Below are 15,329 nucleotides of genomic sequence, written 5' to 3'. Positions count from 1 at the left end.
TTGAGGCTTTTGAGATGTGGGTGTGGCGCAGAATGATAAATGTCAGATGGCAAGACCATGTAACAAATGAAAAAGTACTAAGGAGAATAGAGAAAAGATATGAAGAAGTATTAAGAAGAGAGAAAGAAAACAGTAGATGTGATTGAATATAGGAAAAGGAACTGGCTAGGAAATCGTATGAAAAGAAGGTGTTTATTAGTAGATACAATAGAAGGCTTGGTGAATAGAAGGAAAGGAAGAGATTTCAAATAATGGATGGTATTATGGAAAAGGGAAAATATGCTGAAACAAGGAGATTGGCAAAGGACAGAACAAGGTGGAGAACAGCAGCCATAACATGACCTGCCCTAATGACAGAACACTATGAATGAATGAATAAAAGTTCTACAAAACCATACATCTTTACATACTTGATTTGATGTGTGAATGACAAAAAAAAGCTATAATTGTAGTAAGCTAACATGATTTTAAACTTCTGATTAAAGTCAAATGCAATTATGAATTTTTTTTTAGAAGTAATAGGTAATTTATAATTTTATAAATTAATACAATGTAATTTTATATGCTAAATATGCACTTATAAGAAAATTCATTATTTTTTTTTTAAGAGAAAGTATGTTATACATTTTTGAAACATCAACTCATTTTGCCTCAGATATTTGATATTTTTTAAAGACAAATAGAGCTGAAGCTAAGAAACCCAGTGACAGCAAAAACGAGTGTTGTGAAATGGCATCCCAGAATGATTATTCTGCTGCATTTTCACCCTGACATGATTTGATGCATTGGAATCTACAATATCTTGGATGGAAAATCAAGAACAGTAATTTACTACTAAACCTTTATCATTAAAAAAGGTAATTATTGAAATGGGTACCAACAAATCCATGTCAAGTACTAATCAAGTAATAAAATTATTTATTTTTTGTTGTAATTTAAAACTGCATTAAACTCCTGGATTTATAATTATTTTCTTATAATATTTATCAGTCTAACAGTTAATTTTTTCTTTGTTATAAAACCAAATACAAAATTTTGAATTTTGTTCATGGTTTTTAATATTAAATTATCAAGATTACTAAACAGTACTGTTATAATTTTATCTTAAAACAGTTTATTTTAATTCAATTCAAGAACATTGTGAAACACGTTTAGTTTTTAGTTCAATAATATTTAACCAAAATTATGTTTACAGCTATATATTTATTAATTACCTTTTTTGGACGTGCACTTAAAAAATTTTTTGTTTATATTTGAAAACAAAAATAAATTGATAATTCTAACCAGATTGAGAACACATAATGGTCCGGATTTTTTATCACCTACCATAATTTTATAATCTGCATTATTGTTTTTATGAAATTTTCCGTACTTCTAAATTTTATGTAGCGATGCTACTAAAATGGTGGGAATAAATTGATTTTCCTCTTATTTTTCTTGGTTGGTGTCACTGAAAATGAATGGTTGTACAATTTAAAAAAAAAATTTTTTTCTATAACCATCAACAGATCAATGAAAAACATCAAATTTAATTTGATTTATTGGATATACACTTAATTTATTGGATATAACTGAATAAATCTATAAATGTGTCACGTTTTTATCTTAAATAGGTAATTTGTTTAAATAATTACATAATTAATTAATATCGAATTATATAAAAGCATAACAGTAGATATTTTTTGCAAGTCAGTGCTGCGATTAAGTAAACAATTTTGTTGCCTTAATGAGTGTAAATTAATTTTATTATCACTAGATGAATACAGACAACATTCATTTAACTTTTTTTATTGATAATACAAGCTGGAGAAAAAGGGTAGCAACTCATCTACAGTAATGGCTAAAATATGTTGTATCTATGTTTGAAATACACTACTAAAAGCCAAATGATGTTGATAAAACTTAAGAAAAATTTACACTAAATTTTGATGCATTTTGTTTTTATAGAAACGACATAAGCATTCTCTTGGATAACAAACTTGTATCAAGATGTTATAAATAATTACTATCTAAATGTAACCATCATCACCACATGGGAATAACAGGAACATATGCCATACATAAAACAAAGCTTTCACTCCGGCTACCAACAACTGATAAATTATGGAAAATATTCCGTACCACCGGCAACAATACATTCAACATCGTTTAGATTTAAGTCTGTACAATTTAGTACGCATGTAAATTAAAAAATTTGTTTTATAAAAAAAATAATTTCAATGATGATGATAAAAATAAAATAAAATCTTAAAAACTTATTTCATTTCACATATTAAGTAAGGAACTATCTGTCAAGGAACTGTCGGAAAGTCTGGAAAATAAGTTTGCATAGCAAAGCTGATATATATCTGTTGATTTTTTAACAACTAAAAATATTTTACATTTCATGTTATTTGGTTTCTGGTGCAAAAAAAATCATTTTATTTGAATTTCTGGCGTTATGTCACACAATTCCAAAACTTAAAAATAAAAATTTCAGAATATTGCATATGTTTTGGATACAGTAAAAAATGTCGATAGAAATTCCTTATACATGACAAAATTTAAAAAAAAAAAAAAAAAAAAAAAGCCTACACAATTGCTTTTAACCCTGCATGTATTTTAACTCCATTTTCAAAAAATTATTTAATTTTCATCAGCAAGTGAAAGAAACTTTTACTTTATTTGAAAGGAAGACTGCAAAACATTGCCACAGAGTTCAGCAGAATAGCAACAGAGTCAAAATTAATAAATTCTTTCAATCATTTCCTGAATGAAAAAAAGAAGATTTACCATAAAACAAACCTTATAAAATTATTTAAGAGTGCACTTGGCTTGTTACACCCATTCCACATTTACCACAATCCTAAGCATTTTCTGGACATGGTTTGTTACAAAAATATTATTATTACAAGTAAAAAATTTAAGCTGCCCAAGTCAAAAAAAGTATATGAATTTTTAATTCTCCCTTTGTTTTTCCTCTTCTTTATTAACGACTTCAAAGCTTATTTTCTGTAAATAATTTTATACATTCAACATAGGAGGTATACAATGTAAGTGACTTAAGTGATGAGAAATAATGCAAGAAATGTCATTGTGATGATCCAATAATGAAACTACAATGTACTTACTGCTGTGTAAATCTATAAAAAGATAATTTTATGAAGTTTTATTACATTTACTCACATTAATAGAAGATGTATCATGAAGTTCTCCTGGGACTTTTATAACCTATTCCACTCGTGAAAATAATGAAAAAAGTTCATATAAACATATGTCATAAAATGCTTCATTTGCAAGTTACAGATAGTGAATTATTTTGCTCAGATGAGGTTGTACTGAAAGTTTTAGTTAATTAAGGGGCAGATTTAGTGATTTCTCATGGTTTTTGACCTGAAAAAACAATTAAAATAGGTTCCAGATCTGTATTTCCAGTAATTTTTGAGAAATCTGGGATGAAAACCAATAAATTAGGGTAAAAAACCCTTTTTTTATGTCTGATGTACAATAACTTTTGTTAAATGGGTGATAAACAAATAAAACTTTTAAACAAAACTTGTAGAGAATTTAATTCTGAACAAGATGATGTAAGATAAGTTGAATAAAACAAAAATAAGGTTAGAAAAATTCAAATTTTTTCAGAAACAGTACACTAGACCAAAGTGCATTATAAGTAACTGATTATAAAAATGTTCAAAAATGGGGTCGCCATTTTCAACACATTTCTTAGGATGCTTCCGTACTGCCTTTCTTGCTTTTTTAGTTCTTCAGGGCTGTCCTTAAATTGCTAATCCATATCCATAATGTGGACAATTAATTCCTTATGAGAATGTATTTTTGTGTTGTATACAATTTTCATCCGTCCCTGGAAACAAAAATCTGAAGGTGTTATATATTGGGCAATGTTGGTGGCCAGGAATGTAGACCAGCTCCATAACCGATCCATTTCTCGGGGAAATGATGATATTTAAGTGAGTGAAAACGGCGCAAGAGAAATTGGGAGGTGCACCATCGTGCTGGAAGTTTATTTTGCAGCTCAGCGCTAGAAAAACATCTTCAAGCAGCTACAGAAAATTCAACATTTAAGCGGCTAGGTAATATGAATGCTCAAACAACTAATTATGAAGAATTGATGCTAGGTCGGTGTTGAAAATTGACTTCCATTGTTTCAAGAGGATTTCTTCTGCCCATGTATGATCATTGCGTAAGTTGTTGACGCCATCTCAAGTGAGATTTGCCTCATCAGTGAACAAAACATACTAGTAGAAGTGTCAATTTGTATTCCACCACATGCAGAACTCCAAGCAAAGCAGACCATCTCCTGGGTGTATATGTTGAACAGGCTGTATATGAAAAAAAAAAATTTGTTTTTATAAAGATAAAAGTGTCTTCCAAACCATCAAATGCGAAACTCTGATCTGCTTAGAAAGACGTCAAGCACTAACGCCTGGACTGCATCGATAATAACTTCATCAGTAACAGTGTCATGTTGGACAGATCATTTGCAGCTGGTAAGAATGCTTGGTAGTGAACCAGTTTCCTGAAGATTGCGAAAGTTCGGCTAGTTGTTTTGGGATCTGGAATCCTGCGATTCAGAAAAATTATTTCATATTCTACTGCAGCAGCTGTAGCATTACCATTACACACATGCAAAATGAATATCATATCAACGTTTTCCTCTGTTGTAAATAATTAAGTTGCATTATTTCAATGGCAAACTGATACCGTTCAAACTATAATTCACATGAAACCTTTGCTAAGAACACCACAGCACCCGATATACTTAATGTACCTTACAGAATGATTTAAACACTAATACAATATCACATATTGTTGATCAGCTATTGCTATTTTATTGCCAACTTTGGAATAATAATTTTTCAAATAATTTAATGTATTTTTTTCATTACTAAAATAGTTATCTAAGAAATTTTTATTTATTTTCATTTTACAATTAATTGCTGTGTAATTTCCAGTTTAAATTTTTTAATGGTAAATCTTGTTTTTACAAATCTTCACATCAACAAAAAACAATTTGGTTCTTGTTTACATTAAATAAGTACTTCTCTGACAAACGTACTAATGTACTGTTTCTAAACAAAATTCAAATTTTTCCAACTTATTTTTGATTTATTCAACTTATCTTTGACCAGTTTTCTCAGAATTAAATTCTTTACAAGTTTTGTTTAAAAGTTTTTTGTGACTATTACCCAACAAAGTTACTGTACATCAAACTTAAAAAAGGGGTTTTTACCCCAGATTTCACAAAACCTACGCAGATATGGTTCTGGGATCTATTTAATTCGATTTTTCAGGTCAAAAAACATAAGAAATCATAATTCTGCCCCTTTTAAAATGCTAAATACTTCAGTAGAGATATTTCACTGGTGTAGCTGAAGAAATCCAAGCGAAATCTTTCAATAGGTGTATGAAGCATATATATGTTTATATGTACTTTTTCCACTATTTTTATGAGTAGAATAGGTTATGAAAGTCCCGGGAGAACTTTGAGATACATACTTATAAAATAACAAGGCGACCAATAATAGTGGCAGAATTTTCTATATAACAAATATGTTACAGCCCAGAATATCAAAGTTACAGCAACCCCAAATTTTTTATCAATCATATATATAAATTTTTACTGGAGTATTTATGTTTATGTTATTTGTTAATCTCATATTAAACTAAGAGAGGAGAACTTATTTATAAGAAAAATAAAGTTCTTTCAATTACTTTTCTTAATTTGTTTAAGTCATAAGATTTGTTGAACCTCTAATACATAATATAGCCAAAATAAGTGAAGCACACAGGTCTGTATGCAAGTGCTTCTTGGTACTTGTAGTACATGCAGCTGTTGAAGTCTGCAGAGACAACTTTTATACTCTGAACAACATCAGACGAAAATCTTGTTTATACGAGGTGCAACAATAAAGTAATGAGACTGATGTGAAAAAAAATGTTTCTTACTGTTTTAGTCATGTTTAGTGTTGTCTCCTTCAAAGTAGTTCCCCTCTGATTGCACACACTTATTCCAGCGCTTCTGCCATTGATGATAATAACATTTCTGGAACTCATCTTCTGTAATATCCTCCAAGACCCTCGTCACAGCTTTTTGGACATCTTGTGTTGTTTGAAAATGGTGTCCCTTGATCGACATTTTGACTCTTGGAAACAGAAAAAAGTTGCATGGAGCGATATCTGGTGAATAAGGTGGCTGTGGTAGTACTGAAATTTGTTTTGAGGTTAAATTTGGTGTACTGACAGAGCAGTATGGGATGGCGCATTATCGTGATGCAGAACCCAATTATCAGCAATGTTGGCACGGACACGAAGAACTTGTTTACAAAGTCTTTCTAAAATTTCTTTGTAGAAATATCGGTTAACTGTTTGTCCAGGAGGCACCCACTCTTTATGAACAATTCCCTTGGAATTGAAGAAGCACACAAGCATGCATTTCACTTTTGACTTTGATATGCAAGCTTTTTTTGGTCTGGGTGATCCCTTTGAGCACCATTGTGAACTTTGGCGTTTTGTCTCTGGATCGCATTGAAAAAACCAACCTTCATCATCAGTGATAACACGGCTCAACAAATCTGGATTGATTTCCGTTTGCTCTAACAGATCGGCTGCCACATTTTTCCGTGTTTCTCGCTGTTGTGTGATTTTTACACAAATCTTTCTCATACCAAGATCTTCAGTTAATATTAAGACGAACCGTTTCTCGATCGATGTTGAGTTCTTCTGCAATCATTTTCACGGATAATCTTGGATCAGATTGTACGATTTCACGCACCCTGGTCAAGTTGACGTCTGTCCGTGAGGTTGATGGTCGTCCACTGCGGTCTTCATCTTCAACATTCGTTCTGCCTTCACTAAAAATTTTATGCCACCGAAAAACTTGAGCTCTTGACATAACCTCCTCTCCAAAAGCCTTCTGAAGCTTACCATAAGTTGTTGCGTTTTCACCCAATTTAACGCAAAAAGAAATGGCATACCGTTGCGCAATATTTTGCGGTTTCATTTCTGTGACGAGACAACATATTTCATATTATATTACATATACATATGTAATAAGACATATTTCTTATTACAGCACAACTCATGACTGAGCAGTTGCATCAATGTGCTGCTTGGAGTACAAGTAGCTTATAGACCAAGGTCAAAGATGGTGTGCCTACGCAAGCTGCAGGGTTGCCACATCTTGCAAAGAAAAATCAGTCTCATTACTTGATTGTCGCACCTCGTATAATGGCTCAATATTCTACGATAAAAAAAAATAATTTTTTATAATATAATATCGACAAGAGTTACGGACACTTATTCGGCCAATTATCAGTTACATAATCAGATATTTTCTGTTAGATATTCTAGGAATGCAAAACTCTAATTTATCTGCAAAGCTAACTCATGAAACTCCACAGGTGATTAACACACATGTAAATCTAACACATACGATAACTTTGACTTCATAATTCAATACAACGCAGCCTTTATAGATAACTATATTTCTGTTATTTGACTAATTCAATTTAAGTTAAAGTATCAGCGGTAGAAATAAATTTCTGACTTAAATGAAAACTCATAATAGTTTTCATTCACGATACCATAGGGTTGTTGTGAGTGAACAGACTACAGATGCGTCTAATGGAAATTTGAACAGGAGTAAACAGACAACTAGAAAAAAGGGGACAACTACAGTGGGGACAAATTACAGTGTCGTGTAAATAAAAAAGTATAAGGATAAACTGTGAAAAAAATTAACTTATGTAAACAAAAAATAAAAAGGAATATTTAAAAAAGAACTCTAGTTGTACACAGGCATCTGAATTTAATGTCACCTGTAAAATATATATTCATTCTTGACTGGAGTAGTTTGTGCTTTTGCTTGTACATTGAATGCACAATAATAAACATGAAGCATAAATATGTCAGTTACAGTATTAGAAATCACTATTAATACAAATTTATAGAAATATTACTGTTTTTATTTCTACTGGTAAATGATCAATACATTTTTATTTACTCAGGCATAAGATGGAAATGTTATTAGAATCCTATTATTGGAATCCAATCTGAAGTTGAAATCATGAAAAATAAAAAGCCCTTAATGTATAAATCCAAATTATTATATATATATATATATATATATATATATATATATATGTTGTTAGCAACAAAAATTATACCACCACAAACTGTTCATAAAGGGTAAAAACACTTACCTATTTGTCTGTAGCACTTTCGGAGCTAACAGCTCCATTATCAGCAACTTGTTACTTTTTACAAATTACACAATATGAAATTAGAATATTAATATGCAAAACAAAATTGAAAATGTAAATATATATATATATACTGTAATCAAAATTTAAAAAATCCTAAATCTGCTATGTTACAGAATGTTATGATACAGCGTGTTTTCTCTATCAAGCCATGGTAGATGTAGGATGTTTTAAATTTTGACTACAGTATATAATTATTTATAGCCAAGAATTGAGTTATTTAAACGTTTTTATTCATACTTAGGTCCAAAAACATTTAATCAGTTACAAAGGGAATTTAATTCACAGAAGATTATAAAAGGTTTTCACTATTAATTTACAATTAATTGTCAATTGAAGATGCAGAGAGTTTTTTTAATTAATTGGCCTGCGATTCTGGTTGAATCGGTGACTAAATGTTTCATATTTTTATTATTGTTACAACTTACAATTTATCTACGATTAATTTCATTTTCAATTTTATCACTATATATCACTTCAATTTTGTATTGTATTACTGGTTTTCAGTTATTTAATCTTTGTGCACACACACGCGTGCGTGCTCACGCGCACACGGAGTAAATGTATATATATATATATATATATATATATATATATATATATATATATATATATAAACTTGCCACTAGTTTGAATTTTTAGTACTGCAGGACTTGTGTATCGTGTAATTAATTTTGCAATCCACTTGGAAATCCACAATTGACCATTTTTCAGTAAACGATTAGTTTATTTATTTTCACTAATTGAAAAATAATGGAAGCTAACCTCTAGTACAGTTACTACTGTAGGGGGTAACTAGTTCCAGAAGATGTTTACTTTTATTATTTTTTTCTATTTTACATTATCGTTTGGTTATATGTCTATTAAAGCTTATGTTTTAAGAATTTACATTTACTATTTACATTTTGTAGAATAAAGATTATTATTATTATATCAAATGTATAAATATAATGACATTTATTTTAATGAATGTTTAATAATTTAATTTATTTTATTAATTTTATTTTATATATTAATATTTTAAATAATAAACTATACAAATTTTATAACATTTTAACTTCAAGATAAGTGTAATTTGTAAAAAGTAACAAGTCTGCTGATGATGGAGCTGTTAGCTCTGATAGCGATAAAAATAGTTAAGTGATCTTACTCTTTATGAACTGTATTTCACGATACAGTTTTTTATTATAATTTTTATCGTTAATTAATTATTTTGATATAGCGATTTTACAAATAATATTTTTAACTCCTGATGATGGTTTTGAAATAAACCAAAAGATCTTGAGTGACATTTGCTGGTAAGATGGATTTTTCATTTTTTAATAATTTTTTTATAATTTATTAAACATATAAGCGGTAACCATGTTTGAGAAATTTATAAAGTTTAATATTACACAAAATATAAACTACTAAAACACAATAATTAGATAAGTTATACTTATCTTCAGTCGGTATTAAATTTTATAACTGAAGATGCAGGATCCTGTGAAAATTGATTATTGGAATTAATATAGTAGTTATTGGTAGTTTATTCTTAAAATATATAGATATCTACATTATATTCGTTATATCAAAATAATTATTATTAACGATAAAAATTATAATAAAAAACTGTACCGTGAAATACAGTTCATAAAGAGTAAGAACACTTAACTATTTTAATATAGTACGTATAACTTATCTAATTATTGTATTTTAATAGTTTATATTACGTATAATATTAAACTTTATCAATTTCTCAAACATGGTCACTGCTTATAAATTTTATAAATTATAAAAAAATTATTAAAAAATGAAAAATCCATCTTACCAGCAAATTATGTGTCGCTCAAGATCTTTTGGTTTATTTCAAAACCATCATCAGGAGTTAAAAATATTATTTGTCAAAACGTTAAAATAATTACATTCATGACTGTATGCATTCTAACAGTATACTGAAAGAATATAACGATACGTGTGGATTGAAATGCGATTAAAAGAAAAACCAAGTTATTAGAAATTGTATTTTACTTGATTAAATTATTATATAACAATTATTATTATTGATTAAAATATATAACTATAAAATTAGAAATGTATCATAAACCTGCTTCAAATGATATAATAATTAATTACAATTCAGTTCATCCTTGATCCAAAAGATGGCTGTTTTTAATGCTCTTTTTTGTAGATACATACATTATCTCAAACATGATAAAGGTTCTTTAAACAAAGAAATAGAAATACTTAAAAACATTGCTATTACTGATGCTTATAATATTAATTCTATAAATAGATTACATAATAAAACTAATATGACTAACAATATAAAAGTATTACCAGATAAAAAGGAAAAAATATACATAAAAAATGAATACATTCCCTTCAGTCAAAAAATTGAAAAAATGCATAAAAAAATTAACGTAACACCTGCATATATTACAAATAATAAATAAATTAGATATATTAATAATAATTATAATAAAATTTCACATAATAATGATGCTAAGCATGATAAACATGGGGTATATAGTCTGGGTTGTAAGGATTGTGATATATGTCGGTACAACCAATTGTAAATTCTCTCTACGTTCAAAAGAACACAAGGACAGCATTAAAAACAATAAAACAGAAAATTCCTACTTTGCTAAACATATATTAAATAATGGTCCTACATACATACAATCCTAATACTTTAATGAAAATCTTAAACATTTCTTACAATTAATATAATACATCCAATTTAGAAAAATATCACATTTGCAGTAATAATAAAAATCTAATTAATGAGCAAAAATTTTTTAAACAAGATAAACTGTTTAAACACACCCTAAATAGAGATATGAAGAAATAGTAATTTAATCAAATAAAGTGTCATTTCTGATAACATGATTTTCCTTTTAATTACATTTCAATCCACCAGAGTATCTTGTTAGAATGCATAGTCGTAACTGTATAAGTATTTTAACCTTTGACGTTATGTTAATTTTTAACTCCTGATAATGGTTTTGAAAAAACCAAAAGAACTTGAGTCGCACCTTAATTTGCTGGTAAGGTGGATTTTTCATTTTTTAATAACATTTTTATAATTTATTAAACTCTATGTTAATGAATTATTTGAATTCTCAAAAAAAGAAGAAAATTTAGATAAATAAATATAGAGTAGTGATAATCATGATTACGATAAAAGCTTTTTGAATTTAATATAGCATTTACTGAGTTGGAGAAGAGTATAATTTGCAATTCTAATAAATATATAATAATTCATTTGATAATAATGATGTAATCAAATGTACTATAGTTGACAAGTAAATAAATATGCCTAAGATTTTAAGAACAAGATAAAAACATCATAATAAATGAAATTGCAAATACTATATCAAAAAAAATTAGAAATATAAATGTACTATTTACAATAACAAGAATTCTAAATATACCACAAATTATATACACATCAAGGACATTATACTAGCACATTCCATAACATAACATATTCAAATAAAACGAACATACCCATCATCACATTATCAAAATAATTATATTGGAAATATTAACAAATACATTCTATATAATAATTACACTGAAATAAAAGACCTGACAAATAAATAATTAAAATTAAAAATACAATTATGAAATATTATCGTTTTACCCTAAATTACAATAATAATATAAAAAATATCATTAACGTCTACACCCCTTTTATACCATCTGCACCAAGATTAACAGGATTACTTAAAATTCATAAACCTAATATTCCAATACACTTCCTTATTAATTTCAAAACTGCATCGTCTTGTTATATAGCAAAAGTAATGGATAAAATATTAAGAAATAAAATAGAACTTCCACTGTACATCTAACATAAAAAATGATTTTCAATTAATAAAGTAATTGAATAATCTTGAAACTAAAAATAACACTAACGTGGCTTTTGTTCGATATATAAAACACATATGTGAATTACACTTATAAATGATACTACAAATATAATAAAAATAAACTTAATTATAATAAAGAAAGCCACGATATAAATAATATAATTACTATAGTATAAAATTCATGTATTCAAAACTACTTTGAATTTGAAGGGAAACTGTATCAGCTTCAGATGGTCTCGCTATGGGCTCACCTTTGTCAGCAATTTTATCAGGGATACATCTAACACTTTGAGAAAATAATAGTATACTGCATCATATGTACGCGTGATATGTTATTACGGATAAAATACGTTGACGATGTATTAATAATGTATAATAAAGGTATAAAAAACTAGTATAACATTATTAAAAATAATCTATGTCTAACAAAAATTTTAAATTTACATGCAAACTTGAAATAAATCTCATTACCTACCGACATAATAGATATAAACAAATAGCAAAAATATATTGGAAAAAACCATACTTTATTGCACACTTTAATTTTGGCTGCATGTCAGGAAAGATTTATTTTATTTTTCTAAATATTATATTTACCTTTCCCAAAATTATGATTTTCTCTATACCTCGCAGGAACTCTCTTTCAAACAGTTATTTCCTCACTAATTCATACTTTTTATTAATTTTATTTCGTATTTATGTCGATACAATTTTTTGTCAGAATTATCCTTTTTATACTTTCCATGTGTACCCGTCAACCATTATATATATATATATATATATATATATATATATATATATATATATATATATATATATATATATATATATATATATATATCTTGTGATCTACAGTAGTATATCTACAATTACTTTTCTAGTTAAGTCTTTTCTACCTTAATAATAATATATTTTTATTAATTTATCTATTTCTCTTCAAATAAATCTTCTTTATTTTTAGTAACTTAGAGTAACATAAAAACTTATAAAACTAATCGATATGGAATAATTTAATATTACATCAGGGACCCTTTGATTAAGTAAGTCGCATAATTTTACTTCAGGGACTGCAAAGAGATTAATAACTAACAACAATCCAAAATAGTTCTAAGTCACAGCAAGACTAATCAATTTTAATACGTCTAAACGTTTGACTTCTTATTTAAGAACCAAACATCTTTTATTTATATCATTTACGCTGTAAATATTTTATACATGTTATATTTAATATTAATACAAAAAGTGCACAATGACACTTAAAATATTTTTGTTATGAACAATAAAATATAATTTATTTGAAAAATATTGCTTTCAAAGCATGAGTAAGAAAGCCTAATTGTTAAAGCAATTTGATTTAAGTAAAGAATTAATAAAAATAAAAAACTTTTCAATTAAAAAAAAAAAACAGCTCATAACAAAAAGGGCTAATAATATTAATAAATTAATTAATGTAGCTACTAATTTTGAACAAAATTTTCTATGTTATTATGAAATGTAAAAGTTGATCCCTAAGACGATCTACAGTGTTTTAATAAAATCAATCGATAGTTCCCAGGTTTTACTGTACCAAAAAATTAAACAACCTAAATAGTCAACAACTTAGTTTAACTGACAAAAAGATTACCTACTGACTGACACTAACTTGTTTACATAATGTTAAATTTAGTTCACCTCTTCTATCTTCTTATAAGCACAATAAGATTTATTCTTAATATAACTTCAAAACATTAAAGTATATATATAATTAAATTAACCTGAATGTTTTTTAAAAATAGATTAATTAACTTCTTTTCCATACATTAAAAACCCTTTCAAAAACTCTTAATAAAATAATTATTCGATGAAATGCGATATTAATTTTGAAGGAAGCAACCGACACCAAAAACGTGACAAGTATCTAAGATTAATTTACAGTAACTGACAATAAATGCTACATGTGTAATATTAATTTATGTTCCTACTTAATATGATAAAAGTTACACTAAATCGATGTAAACAGTTTTTACATTCGTTAATGAGAACGATAAAAGTAATTCAGAACTAAAAAAACGCATATCGTTTTTTCTTTTTTATATCGATGATGCGGCAACAATCGATTAGACGATTAACTAATGACATTACTACCTTGAGGGTCTGACTAAGCTGAGAGAACAAGTGAGAAAGAAGAGACCTGATCTGTGGAAAAAGTGGATAAAATTTCCTTCGCAACAATACTCCAGCCCGCAGTTTAATAACTGTAAAGGAGATTCTGGCGATATGATGATTCTAGTGCTGGACTGTCCACTTTATCTGTCAAACTTAACTCCACGGTAAACGTCTGCACGTTACCTTTTTTCAAATTTGAAATCTGCATTGAAGGTTACCAAATTTTAGACAGCGGATGAGGTAAAGAAGAAAACAGCAGAGCTACCGAAGCAGATTGCACCTAATTATTTGTGACGTGACTTCTACCGATGGAAAATTTATACGCTGCAGTAAACACAGAAAGACATGTTAAAGGGAGTAGCAAGTAAGATGTACAATTTTAATGATAAACCGCATTTTTGTAATCCATCTAGTCGTTTAATAGCTACAACTCATATAAATAAAGAATCCAAATATCAGAATGAAATATAATTATTAAGAATAAAACATACGTACCATTGTAAATCAGTCTAGGTTTCGTTAGGCACATAACTAGATGACATTCAATGTCATCAGGCATTACAAATTTGGAGCATACGGGACATTTTATTCCTGCAATAAAAAAAAAGAAAATTCAAAATTACTGATAATAAAAATAACAATAAAACTGCTAACAAAATAAAATGAATGATAATACTCATGTCTATACGTTTCGTACTCTCTTTATAAATCACCTGCACATGGAATGGTGATCCGTTCAATATCGCCCTTTCTTTTATTTCTAACCCTATCTAATTGATTACTCGATTAAATATATTTATAACAGAACTCTCTTTTATTACAATTATCTTTTCACATTTTTACTTCAAAAGTTACACAGATTTTAGTCACTAAAACCACATCGTGATTGTGTAATAAATATCTTTAGCCGTTTAAGAAATCTTGGGCAAAATAAAGAAAGGATACTGTAATGTCTGCTCAAAGCCATAAAACACCTAGATTCAACTTTTTTCTTTTTCTGTTTCAGAGGATGATATGTATGAATTGTACAGTCTCAGGTTGACCACTCCTGAGAAGTGTGGTT

The 15,329-nt window shown here is 27.9% G+C and overlaps 1 protein-coding gene across 1 annotated transcript in view; it reads right to left on the bottom strand.

Moving 5' to 3' along the window:
* Positions 1 to 15,329, bottom strand: part of LOC142326386 (E3 ubiquitin-protein ligase ZNRF1) — a 396,783-nt gene that overhangs the window by 16,505 nt on the left and 364,949 nt on the right. The window contains exon 2 of the mRNA XM_075368855.1: positions 14,762 to 14,857. Within this exon, the coding sequence (XP_075224970.1) occupies positions 14,762 to 14,857 (96 nt within the window). The remainder of the gene's footprint in view (positions 1 to 14,761; positions 14,858 to 15,329) is intronic.

Source organism: Lycorma delicatula, chromosome 6 (genome assembly GCF_047948215.1).
Source record: "Lycorma delicatula isolate Av1 chromosome 6, ASM4794821v1, whole genome shotgun sequence".
Classification (NCBI taxonomy): domain Eukaryota; kingdom Metazoa; phylum Arthropoda; class Insecta; order Hemiptera; family Fulgoridae; genus Lycorma; species Lycorma delicatula.
This window is presented reverse-complemented; position numbering and strand designations above follow the sequence as displayed.